The 14,013-nt window shown below is 40.9% G+C and overlaps 1 protein-coding gene across 4 annotated transcripts in view; it reads left to right on the top strand.

Annotated features, from left to right (window-relative positions):
* tle2b (TLE family member 2, transcriptional corepressor b) overlaps positions 1-14,013 on the top strand; it is a 77,394-nt gene that overhangs the window by 16,609 nt on the left and 46,772 nt on the right. For all 4 annotated transcript variants that reach the window (XM_085774202.1, XM_085774206.1, XM_085774203.1 and 1 more), the window contains exon 4: positions 10,962-11,006. In XM_085774202.1, coding sequence (XP_085630328.1) covers positions 10,962-11,006 — 45 coding nt within the window. The remainder of the gene's footprint in view (positions 1-10,961; positions 11,007-14,013) is intronic.

The following is a 14,013-nucleotide window of genomic DNA, read 5'->3' as shown; positions in this document are numbered from 1 at the left end:
AAATTCATAAAAAGCTAATTCTGTCAGCCTTGTTTTCTTGCCCCACCTTCTGCTAGACAACCGTCTTGTTTCTTTGAGATTCATTGCTGGTTGGTGAACAACAAATTAGTGCATCTCTACCACCAACTGGTGTGCAGCGTAGACTGGTTTGGCTCCGAAATGCAGGCAGGTTCTCAAAAGGCTTCCCAGTTGCACTGAATAGACCAAGGTAGTAATGCTAAAATTGACTAATACTAAGACCAAAACTGCCCAGAGTACATTTATCTATTTAAGAGGACATGACAGTTACAAAACAATAAACAAAAGGCTAAAGTGAGCCAATAACTGTGATATTGTTTTGAGCTGTGCTTTTCTACCCTCCACCATATCTTCACAGTGGGTATTAACTTTAACTCTGCTGCTAGACGTCTCCTTATGGCATGAAACTTTTCAAAGTTGGGAAGTTTGTTTTTCTTCACATTTACTACTTAAATTCTATAGCTGGCAATGGGTGCGTTTTACACATTTCACGCTTGCAGAAATGATGCCATAACCCTCTCAAATTGCTCCTGTCTGGAGTGTTGCTGCAGTGAAACAGCAGAGCCAGGTTTGGATATAGTGTGTTTGTATGTTTGGCAGACCCACTCTCTTTAGCTTTTTGGATGGAGTATATGTTTTATGTTGGCTGGTGTACTAGACTGGCTCATTTCTTTGTATGTGCAGAGACACAGTGGCAATGTGTAACTTTAGTGGTAGCTGCAAACACACACAAACATCAAGCAACACACATTGAGAGTGTCTGTGGGCGTCTTGCTTTTCTCTGGCTGTTGTATTTATAATTCATGGCTCTCAGATTTCACTGCTCTCCTCCATCCTGGAATCCCACTGTGTGTTTTTAAATAAGGTTGCATTGTAGCCCTGGCTAATCAGGGGGGCATAGACGTGTCGGTCACATGCTAACACAAAGTGCAAGAAAGACTCTCGCCTGGAGAGCTCCGTTCGCTCCTGCTGGCCTAAGGTTGAGTCTTGCAAAGAGGAGATACACAAGCAGGCAGCAGCTCACTGAAATGTGAAAGACAGGGAGATAAAATAGTTGTCTTGCATCATAAAACCCCCAAAGTCACCATTTTAATCCAAACAGACCTTTGTACCAATCTCTCCTTTCTCTTGCCTCTTTCACCACTGTCCATATTGCACATGAGTTGCTGGCAATCAAACATATTTTGTAATTCCATTGCTTGTTTTGTTTTAGAGTTAAATGCTTTCAGAACCGTTTTTTCTGGTGTCTGGACTATTATGCAGCCCACCTCAATTCCTTCTGCCAAACACAAGACAAAACTCTTATGGGGGAGTGGACTGCCCAGCCCCTTTAATATAAAGTACAAAAAAGACATGTCTACTGGAGGGTGACAGCTCACAGTCGGGAATCACATTAGGTGGCCTCTCCATCGCTGTGCTGGTGCGTACGTGTGTGACTGTGTGTGTGTGCGTGGTTGAGTGAGGTACAGAGGCACTGCAGGGGTCCAGTGGTAATGAATGGCCGTGCTGTTGGCAAGAGACAAAATATTGTTGCATAAAAAATAATAGTGGGATGAAACGTGGGATATTAAGCTGCACATTATATATGACTATATATTCCGTCTTATGTGGGGAGAGGGTGGTACAACAGGGCTGTCTGTGGATCTGAAATTTGAGCCAATGTTCAAATTTGGCAGAACAAAAAAGAATACTTGATTTGTTATGATATTCACACCATTGTCAGTGTAAACTATCAAGCAGTGATGTGTGGGAGCGTTTTGCACAGGAAAGTTAAGGCCAGAGATTCAATAGAGAAACCACTAAGCAATGAGACCTGCTTAAACGTTGGATATTGAGTGTTTATGCAGCTTGCAGAAATGACCTGCAGGTCTTTACCAACATGTTTATTGTGCAAAATTGATAAATAAATATGCCAAGATGGTTAGCTTTAGAATCTAATCTAAGATGACCATCAGCAACTGTAATTGAAGACTTGCTGCTGTTGCTTCATGATTGTCTTGATCAGTTGTCACTGCTTTGATCTCTTACTTTGCTTTTACAAAGACCTTTATTTTAAGTCTCCTGCAGAGGGGATTAAAGAACATCAAAATGTAAAATGGTAGTTTAACATTAATAGTGAGACTTAATACAACAAAGAACATCTCATGTCTTTTATTTTTCAAATATTTTCTTAAAGGACAAAATATCGCTTGTCTAAAGCTATGGTTGATCAAAGAAAGAAATAGATCAATACCATACACTGGTAGTATAGTGGTTTCATTTTATCTTGAAATCTATATCTTAAAATATATTTATGTGACTATTTTATTTTGAAGTGTGTATCAGGAAGTATCATGGCTTCAGTGTTTTGTCTCATGCCTGCCATGCAGTCATTTGTTGGAACATTGGGAGCATGTGTGCGTGTGCGTGTGCATGTATATGTGTGTACATATATCTGTGTGCTGCTTCGTCCGTTCGGTACATCCCCTCCGGCAGAGATGAAGTGTGTGTGTGTGTGTGTGTGTGTGTGTGTGTGTGTGGATTAATGCGGTGCTCTCAGCCTCTTACCCCACTCCCAGCTCATCTGTCTGATTCAGGCTGACACACTGTGTTCTCTTCAGCAACATTACAGTCACAAACTCCTTGAGAAAGAGGGAAGAGGGAGAGGAGGGGTTGGAAAAGGGAGAGAAAAAAATGAAGAGGGAGAATAGAAGCAATAAGGGAAGTGGAGAGAGAGATGGGGACACTGAGATGGAGAGAGGAGGAGTGTGAGGAAAACAGAGAAATATGAGAGAGAGAAAGAAAGAGAGGGCACAAGGGCATTGGCAGAGAGACAAGGAAAAAAGTAAAAAAAAAAACAGAACAAGGACACTGACAAAGAGAAGGAGAAAGAAAGGGAGAAGAAACAGCAAAGACTAAAAGGGTTCATTTTAGTATATGAGAATGATGGAGCAAAGGAGATGTAGGAGGGGCTGACTAGACAGGGGGGATGAAGGGAAAATGTCAAGAATGGGAGAAAGAGATGGAGAAATAAAACTGATGTAAGAGGGCAGGAAGGAAGAGGGCAGAATCTGAAGAGGGATTGCTCCTTATTAAGCTAAACGTCCCTCTGCCATCCGATAGTGGGAGTTGGCCAGGGGATTTAAGCGGGGCCAGATGTAGGGAAGGATTGAGTCTGTTTTAAGAGTCTTAAACCTGTCTGAACTGTCTGGATCAGGAGAAACAAACAGGACAGGAGAATTCATAAAAATGCACGGGGTCTCCGAAGCAGTAAATAGTGTACACATGTGTTCATAGATATGAACCCCTTCAAATTCAGGCTCGGTATCCTGTTGTTCTGGCTCTTCTCGTGATGAAACTGGCTGCAAGAGAAGCTGCAGTGAGGCTGAATGTCTGCCCTGACTGATTTAGTCGTCACCCGCTGACAGGACACAATGGAGAAGTCAGAGCCTGCTAACCTAACCGCTAATGTGGGTAAGCACAGCGTGCTAATAAATGTTTTAACATCGGCGGTGTGTGTGTGTGTGTGTGTGTGGGCGGGCAGATGAAAGAGACAAGCTCACCTAAGAGACATCAATGAACAATGCTTTGGTTAAGGTTTTTACACACACACATAGAGGAACTATACACACACACACACACACACACACACACACACACACACACACACACACACACACACACACACACACACACACACACACACACACACACACACACAAATAAAACATGCAGGAGTAAACACATGCTCCAAACACACATGTTAGCAGCTCACACACATATAAATGAGCTATGAGCATGGTACTGTATGAAGCCACACATGCCTGAGCGCAGAGTTGCACATGCACACATGAATGTCCCATTTAGATAAATCACCTTGGATTAGACCCACTTCCTAAATCTCATTTTAAAGTCTGCCAGCGTTCTTCGCTGAATGCATGTAGGAGATAGAGGGAGGGAGGGAGAGAGAGAGAGAGAGAGAGAGTCTGGCACTGTCGTCTGACACTCTCTCAACACCAGGCGGGTGGAGGGAGGGAGGGGGGAACGAAAGAGCAAACACTCCCTGAAGAATGGAAGAGTGGAAAGGAGGAGGGAAACACGAGAGTAAAGGATGAAAGAAACAGAAAGACAGAGGGAGAGAGAGAGGGGGACAGAGAGAGAGCAGCTCGTTGAGAGAAATGCAGGAATGCTTTTTGCCTGTCTTGCCCTGATGATGACAGTCAGTGTGTATGTTATTAGTGGCAGATAGACATTAGATATGGGGTATGTTCAGAGAAGTGGAACGTTACAGTGCGATCAGATAAACAAGAACTACACTGCAACCTCATTTATCTAAAGTAACCCGCTAGCTGAACTGACATTAAGAGCCAAAAGCAGTCAAAAAAACGGAGCACTGATAATGGCAGTGAGTGAGATGTAGCCTCGTAGTATCTGTGCGTGCGTTGTTTGAAATTTTTTTTAGATACAGTACACTGGGAACTGAAACAATTTGAAGCTCCAGAGATTTTATTCCCCACCATCACATGCAGCAAAAGCTTTTCTTACAAATAGAGTGGCACATATACAGTTAGTCTCGTCAAAGTTTTGAAAAGCACACAATTAGATTTTGTAAAGAACAATTTTACACATGATACAAATGTTCATTGATTTAAAAATTGAAGTGCTGCAGCTGACAGGTACTTTTTCACATTCGTCTTTCTTGTGTAACACTGATAAATGATAACAGGAACTTAGTCAAATTCAATCTGAATCGGTTATTTACTGAATATTCTCTATAGAGAAGAAAAAATATGAAAAGATTGGTCAAAAAATTATGTAATTTGATATTGACTCAATTCCACTGCAAGTAGGTAAACAATACTATTGAATTATCACTGAGCCCTGTGTGGACATCATGTATTACGTAATTTATAGAAATGTGCTGTGGCTGACATTGGTAGGCTATATAAAAAATCTTTAAATACGCAACAATACCAGGAATAAATTAATTTGACACTATTCTTCATGGCCATTTCTCATATGAAATATTTTGTAATGCAGCCGTGTACTGTAATAGTACACACATCATTACACATTCACAGACCACAGAGCACAATTTGACCACAAACATAGACCAGACTCCCATAGAGCGCTGTCACTAGAGTGCTGTACAGACTGCAAAAATAGCACAATAGTCACTTAACTACTGTCTCGCCTACACCCACAGGACAACTGTTACTACATTTCACTCACTTAGTCTTCTCTTTTCTGCCTCTTCAGAAGGAAACTGGTCTAATCTGAATCGGTTGCATAGTAAAAAGAGCAAATGTCTTAGCTAGTGCAACTTTTCTCACACTGTATGAGTGATGTCATATCTCACTCAGTAGCTTGTATCTCTTGGTCAGCTTTCAGCTTCATGTTTCATCATGTTTTCTTCATGATATTGTAATCCTGCTTTCTGCCTGACAGTGAATGTCTGAATAACTCTAAACTAAGGTTTAAAGCCTGAAATTCAAAACCTTCAGAATTGTTCTGGGCTGTCCTGAAGGTGACACTTTAAGGCATAGAAGTCAGCATAGAGGAAATCATCCTGTGGGGACCAATAAACCATTGCAATCTCATATTGTCATCAGCACTAGTGTTGCAGTTCTCTAGTGGCAGCACGATGAGGGGCATTTAGTGCAGTGAATAGGAGAGCTTAGTCAAATAAAATGCATTTCAAGCTTAAAATATCAAAAGCAAAAGAACTAGGAGATTTTTAAAGGTGGAGGTAAAGCAAAATCTATTCACTTCACTACTTTTGGGTTGTGTTGAATCAGTGGGAATAAGCAGCAAATCATATAATAGCATCTGATTAACACTGTATAAAGACATAATAAATGTAACAACCGATCATGTAGACAAAAATCTGATCTTTTTTAGTCGTTATTGATGTATTTGTCAGCATTTATTGGCCTTTTATTGTTTTATATTAATTATATTGACTTTTATAATCTCCATTTATGGATGTCTACTGGAGATATATACAAAACACATAAATTACACTCACATCTGCTAACATCCACATTAAAGGGTGGTATATCCTGTTTGTTAAATGTTTATGTTCTGTGTCATGAGGTCGGAGTGCAAGGATGGGTTGACAAAACACACAAGACTTTGACACAAAAGACTGCTGTTGGTTTCCTCTGTAAAACCAATAGTCAGTGGTGTTTCTTTTATTTATCACCTTAACTATGTGTTTATTACTTACTACTGTTACCATGACCAAGGAAGTCCAGTGCACAGTATGCCAACATTCCACCATCACCTGAGATAGTGGAGGAAATACGTCCCTGAATTACATTTTTAATTAAACAGTCGCAATGAAACTTGACAGAAGTGAAGTCAGCACCTTTCCACTGTCCACTGAATCTCAAAAATCCACAGTGGCAGCATCAAGGCTCCTTAGCTTTTCTCGTTGCCAACTCATACTCCTACTTGCTTTCCCTCAGGCTTTACAGAGAAGCGTTCTCATCATACCTTTATTACATTCCTGTCCGTAATGTTGCGCTGGTTATGTACAGTCGGCCGCTTCATTTTAGTCCAGAGTGGAGAGCTGCTGAAGTGAGCTATGTTCTTGCAAGGTTGTATTCAAATGCTAGGGCCCTGGTTTTGGCACTCAGCTGTCAGTGTAGTGGGCAAAAGTGAGATACTAAATGAAAAGAGGAGCGAGTGAAAGAGGAGCGAGTGAAAAAGAGAAACAGAGAGTAATGACAGAGAGGTGGAGAGGCTGATGGGAGAGATGGAGGGAGAATTAATAAGGAGAGACAGACAGGAATTGAGTTAAAAAGACGGGGAGGGCCGTGGACTGGAGAGGTGTAATGATGGAAGGGCGAGGAGAGAGGCTGATGAGAGATGGAGGGAGAGAGGGAGAGAAAGAGGGAGAACAAAGAGAAATGTCACATGTCTTTCATGTTGAGAGGGCTGGAGAAGAGGCAGACATGGAAACACAAAGAGCTAGCTCAAGTATGTTTGTGAGTGAGTGCTTTAATACATGTGTATGTATTTTCACAGGTGTGTGGATACTTGTGTGAAGTATGCCTTCATTTTAACATGTGAAAGATTCCAAGATTGCGTGAGTTTTTGTGTGCATGAAAGCATATTGTTTGTGTATTGTGTGTATCTGTGTGTGTAAGAGAGAGAGTACATGGTGGACATTAGCTGGACAAGGAGAGAAAAAGGAGAAAATATAGATATGCCACTTGACAAGGACAAGAGAGAATAAATGTACAAATCGAGGGAGCCAAGTAGAAAATGACAATAACGAGAGAGGGAGATGGGGAGAAGAAGAAGGAGAAGATGATTGATAGAAATGACTAAGAGGAGTGAGAATGAGAGTAAGGGACACAAATGAAAATGATACAGCAGGTAGATAAAACAGGGAGAAATAAAAGAGAGAGAGCAAAGGGGAGAGGAGAGAGGGAGTTTGAGAGGGAAGGTTAAAAAAAAGAGAAATAAAGATAAGATAATTGGCAAGAAAGCCAGAAAAGGTGTTGACAGGATAGTGTAAGAGAGAATGCACCAGAGGAAGGAGGTGACAAAGAACAGACAGATCAAGAAAGTGTCAACAGAGACACATGGCAACACAGATAGATAGATAGATAGATAGATAGATAGATAGATAGATAGATAGATAGATAGATAGATAGATAGATAGATAGATAGATAGATAGATAGATAGGTTAGGTTTTGGCACAAGAGAAAAACTACAGTGGTGGTTTATACAGAGGTAACGTGAATTACTTTCTTCCATTCTCAATAGTTAGTAATTATTCCCTCCACTCAGACCTCCTTCAACAACACCTTGAAAATGTCACTCTGTGTTATTGCTCCTGACAAACAAACAGTACTAATTCACGCTGCCACTAGAGGTGCGGGGCCAGGAGGGGCACTGATCCAAGTGTTTCCTTTCTGATACCAACTGCAGGACTCAATGCATCTGATGATAGAGCAGACTAATCTTTGAAACTAATCAAGCTCAGTCCTATTAAAGTGGACTAACAGAAAAGGATTAGATATAAATATTTAGCTTTTTGCTTATATATAGAATAAATGTTTTTTCAAGCGGTCCAGTGTAATGGCTTGTGGTCTGTCTACAGTAGAGCTAAAATACAATGGCAAATGGCGAAGCAAACCCGAGGTGCTTTGTGTTTACACATGAAACCACAGTACAGACTTGAAACGCACCATGACAGGTGGTCTCAGTGAATTGAGCGCTTGAAATGCACTGTTACCAACACTATAAGTGTCCCCCTTAACAGAAACTGTTTACACCAATTCTCTGAAAGAGCTCCCGCCAGAGGGGAAACTAACCCATGTGAGTCATGTGATGTTCAGCTGGCCAACGATGGAATATACTGTATCCACACTGTCAGTTGGTTGGTCACTTGATTGCAAAATGACAGGATCGTATAGGGGGTGGAAACTTTATTTACATTTTATTTTTGGTTTGGTCAAATGTTCTAAAATGACCCAGGTCTTTTCTTCTGGTTCAGTTTTCTCAACTGAAACTCAAATGACAAGGAAGACACACTTTTTATTAGCCACATTTTAATATATAAATGTACTCTGGGGGAAGAAAAACTCACATTGCCACTGAAGCACCAAAATGTGTCAGAGCATGTCGCAGCCTGAGGGGCAAACCAGTGAAACAACACATGAAACTGTATCCAGCTCCTTTAAAGTCCTCTGCCTTTTTGTTCTTATTTTATCTTTTTTCATTTTCACTTCTCACAACAACATTACATTTAATTGTAAAAGAACCTCTCGCCAGAAATATACTTCTTTTAATGAATAGACTGCACTCATTTATTCACCTAATTTTTTGCCCTATATGGGACTGGAGTGTAATAATGTCACTGTAGTGTGTAGCACAGCGCTGCTGTTCAGTATGTATAGTGTTCTGCTTTTTAATTCTGAGATATTATACTCATAGTGTAAAAGTTGTACAGTGTGATCTTGCAGTTCTGTACCTAATAATGTTCTTGCCAAAAAAGTGAATTTTAATTTAGATAAAAGTATATACATGGTGAGAGAAAGACAAGGATAGCAAGTGAGTAAAAGGTGACAGGAAATAGAAAGATTATCTGAAATGGAGAGTGAAAGAACGTCTGACAGCAGGAAAAAGAAGGAAGGGAATAACCAGAGAGAAGACTGAAAGAGAGAAAAGACAGACTGACAACCTCTGAAAGATAGAGATAGGAGTGAGAGGGAGGGACCGAATGAGGTGGGGAATAAATGGAGAGAGGGAAGAGAGCGATAGAGTGAAAATGAGCAAGAGAATACAGAGAAGAAGAGAGTCGTGTCTCGCTCTCATCAGTCAGAGCGTTGCTCATCCGGCGGCAGAGGCTGCCTTTGTCAGCATGACGGATCCTCACTGTCTGTTTGCTACTCGCCACCAACAGCATTACAGCACATTACTGACACACACACACACACACACACACACACACACACACACTCCCACACGTGCAGGAGAGAGGGAGCAACACATTTAGGAAGAACACACAGAGATCGTAGTATAAGGTATTTAACAAGCACACACACACATACACACACTCAGACGGGTATGTCTGATGTACTGGTGTCACAGAGAAACAAAAACAGACACATTCAAACTGCAACATGACATGTTTGACATAAATACACTGTGTTGCTGAACCTCTTAATAGCGGCTACATGTAATGTGAGTACATTTTGTGGATTCGTACTGCAACTTATGATTATTTTCAAATTGATCTGTTGATTATTCCATCATTAATTGACACAAAGTGTCAAAAAGTAGTGAAAGAAGTGCCCCTTGCTCCGAGTTACAAGCCCAAGCTGATGTCCGCAGTTTGTTTTGTCAGACCAACAGTGTTTTATCAGTCATACAAACTGTGAACTTATGAAAACAGCATAGAATGATGTAAACTTACACACTTCACTACAACCCATCAGTTTTGCTTAAAATCAATACATTTAATTGCTGATAGCCTGATTGATTAATCAACTAATTGCTTCAACTCTAATCTTGATAGTAACATCTGATGACTGAAGCTGTGCTAAATGGTTTGTCCCAGGTCAAGCAAAGTCCAATCCTCTTTTATGGAGTGTAATTAGTTTTCCTTTGCCAGGGAAAAGGAGTGTGTGTAGAGTTTGGCAATTAGCCATAAGAGGCAGAGTGAAGTGACTTTTTGAACTTGTGGGTGGTCGACGTCGTCTTCCGTACAATTGTGGTCACACTTTGCAGATTGCATTTACACCTGACTCAGGTCTGGTCACAACACGAGCCAGATCACCTCCAGATGTGGTCCGGCCTATTTGTTGTAGCATTCCAGCTCTGTCCTGTGTTTTCTGTGCTTTTTTTCCCTTAGCAGCCTGATAGATTGTACCAGGTACGAGACGAGCTTATACATTGTTTGCCCCATGTGTTGCACAGACTCACAGTGCACTGCCATCTTGGCTAACATTCACAGAGTTTGGCTCATTATTCTGATGGCCACCAAATATACAACACACATAGGCTACACAGACACATGAAAACAGAGGCAGAAAACACAAAATTCAGTAAACACACACATACACACATGCTCATTTGGCAGCCGTGCATAGACACCAATCTAAGTGTTAAAACCCCCCACACCCACACAGACACACACACATGCTGAGACAGTGATCGCACATAACTCACACCAAGACATAAATACCTCATTATCTATACAGACACACACAAACTTGCTGCATTATGCTCTCTCTCTCACACACACGCATGCACACACACACATGCACGTTCTCTCTCCGATCTTCTCACTTCCAAGTTTCTTTCTTTCATTAGAACCACAGTGACAAACAGCAGCATATGCAGCTACACAGAGCAACAGATGTTCAACGGGAGATATTGAATGTTAATGTGTGCTGCGTATAAAATGTTAAGGAAGCTCTGTCATCTGTTTTTGTCTCCACAGTACTATGAAATGTCCTACGGTCTCAATATTGAGATGCACAAGCAGGTAAGAAAGACCGTTCTGTGTTTTTTTTTTGTTTTCCTTCTGCACATTGACAAACTGGTGCTGGTGTATGTGGAGCTTGTGTGTGTCTCACTTTGTGTGCAGAAGTTGCATTTAATGAGTAGGCAGGAGGAGGTGAACGTGTTATTTTACGCACACAAACATTGTACGCCAGTGTGTCATTATGTGCAAGTGGGTTGCGCTACATTTTCTTGATGCTGTCCTCTTTTATGTTTTGTATTCACACAATAGTATTTAGCCCAGAGTGGCTGTCTGGCACTGTATCAGATCATACACACATTTCTATATTTCTGGTCACTTAATGTCCACTATATTAGGAGGATGAAGCAGGTTTAATTTCAGCGTACATGTCTGTCGTAAGATGATGAGAGCAGGAAAAAAATAAACCTTTACATGTAACATCAGAAACAGAATGATTAATAACAATAACAAGGACTTGAGCTTTTCTTTCTTCTTTTTGGTCGACTAATAATAACTGAATTACAACAGTGAGCAATAGATGGCTGATTTTATTACTTTTAGTAAGTTTCTCAAGTTTATTTCAGTTGTACTCCGTAGCATAGAGTCAGAAAAAATAAGCAGAGTGGTCAACCTTTTTTAAGGTTTTGTGTCTCTATTGATTAAATGGTTATATGTGGACCTCAGAGTTTGTATTATCGAGTAAATCAAGCATTGTCTATGTGGCTGAGAGAAGAAACAAGTGATGTGACAATTGGTCAACTGTAGTGACTACTGTATATAGCACAGTCAGACATAGGAATTATGGATAAATGACAATATTTTCCTAATTGAGCCCCTCATCCACTCCAGTGATGTTGGTGGTGAGGTTCTACCTTGTTTTGTTTTGCTGTCAATCTTACCTGTTGCTTCAGTCCTCGCTGTTCCCACAGCAGCATGTTGGCAGCAGTTCCCCTCCTCCTCTCCTACATCTCTCCCTCTCTCTCTCTTCATTAGCTGCTATCCTTTCCTGAGCTTCTGTTGCTGCTTCACCTGCCACAGCAGCAGCACCACTTGTCGCCTGGAAATGCTCTAAATGAATAGAATATTTATAGCTTATCACACTAGTTCAACTGTTCAACTTTGTTTCTAGGTGCTCTGTTTTGCTAATACCTCTGGTTCACGCTGTCATTGTGCCTTCTCAGCACGAGCCCTTTTGAAACAATTTTTTCAATATTCATGTGCACTGAGGGAGCGAACATTCATAGTCAGAGTTAAAGAATTAACATTAACATTATCCACTTGCAGGGGCGGTTGATATTGACAAGCAGCTTTGCCAGCCCTATTCTCTGCAGGGAAAATCAACAGCAACCTTTCCCCTTGCATGATCATGCTTTAATACAGTGTGTGTACATAGAGGAGGGGCTGTTCACAGACTGATACAATTGTCAGTGTCTATCCTGCAATGGTGGTCAATGTATGTTTTACAGGTCCGCTGGTGACAGACTGAGTTTACCTGACACTAGATGTCCACAAGGTATAGCTATTATCCTCAGCATCGATTATTAGGACTTGTTGGTAAAATGCCCAAGGAAGTCAATGTGACTTGTGTATCATCCCCGTTCTCACTGCGATCCAGTTTTCTTGAATGAAAACATGTGTGATGAGCAGTGTGTGTACTCAGATGTCAGCGTCTCCACACTTGCTGCTAATTCGCTGTCTGGGTCACACTGCGGGAAAGGAAGACAGAAAGACAGGCACACACTCAGATAAATATCCAGACAGAAATTCAGACAAAAGGCAGACAGACGTGAGATCTGTTTGGCTGCGCTGACAGACCTCCATGCAGATAGACAGAGTCATTATCCAGTTGAATGGCGCGCCTTTCAGGTGACTCTCTCTTCCTCTCTGTCTCTTGCTCCCTCTCTTTATCTGTCATGCTAACTCCCTCTCTGTTGCTCTCAGTTGACTCTGTCATGTAAGGCGAGAGGGGATTTTTTTTTTTTTTTTACGTTTCACAATGAGCTCCCAACATGCCCAAGATACACATTTAGAAAGCAGCTCATTGTTTGAAACAATCTCTTAAAACGCCTTCAAATGAATGCCTCTGCACTCTGCACTTTAACCTCATAATCATTGTGTCATTTAGCTATCAAGGTAATTATAGCACAGACACATCAAACAGTGAGTTTCTGTCCAAATACAGAGTGCAGTGTATATACTTACTCCAGACTCCAGCGCTGGCTGAAGTTAAGTCCTGTGCTTGAAGTCGAAGTGCTCCTAGTTCTTGCAACAGAGTATTTGCACATAATTTATGATAAGGAATAAAGCAACAGCTTCAGGCTAATACAACAAAACTACATAAAACAATATACCACAACCAACTATGAATCAGTCATCCAGGACTATGAGCAAGATGCATCATTGTTGTCATACAGCCATTCTGAATAAAATCCAAAATTTGATTTAAACTTTATCAGGTTCATATTTGTGAATGGAAAAGCAAATAATTGCAATTGCACTATCTGACGCTGCATCTGTCGGTAGGTGAGGTTATTGTGTGTGACTGAGATAAGGCACCGTCAATGTTTGCAAGACATGATGTGATTCAAGATGAAGCATTATATGTGGAAAAGGTTACGTAACATGTAGCTTGCAAAAAGTTGCAGTGCACCTTAAAAGAGGACGGAATATGCAGATGACTCAGGAACATATCAGCATAGCTCTTGCAGCTCTGGACTGCCCTCACTTTCACTTTTTTTCTGCCTTAGACTAGACGATAATGTTATGTTTGAAACAAAAATTGTCGAAAGCGGTTCTCTCTGCTCCTATAGTGTTTTTTGTCTTCTTCTAAATTCCAAATTTAGCTGTGGACTCAGACTGAAGATATGAGCCACTTTTTAGGACAGGAGAATTTATGTTTAAATTGTTGCACACAAAAGCATAACACATGCGCAAAACTGACAGTTGTTATAGATCAAATCCTAAACCACACAGCAGACATATCTAATGATGGAGCTATAATCACAAAGAGAGGGTGAGAGACAAACAG

Source organism: Trachurus japonicus, chromosome 4, assembly GCF_045865225.1.
Source record: "Trachurus japonicus isolate A0001 chromosome 4, Traja_1.0".
Lineage (NCBI taxonomy): Eukaryota > Metazoa > Chordata > Actinopteri > Carangiformes > Carangidae > Trachurus > Trachurus japonicus.
The sequence above is the reverse complement of the archived record's forward strand: the minus strand, read 5'-3'. Positions and strand labels throughout refer to the sequence as shown.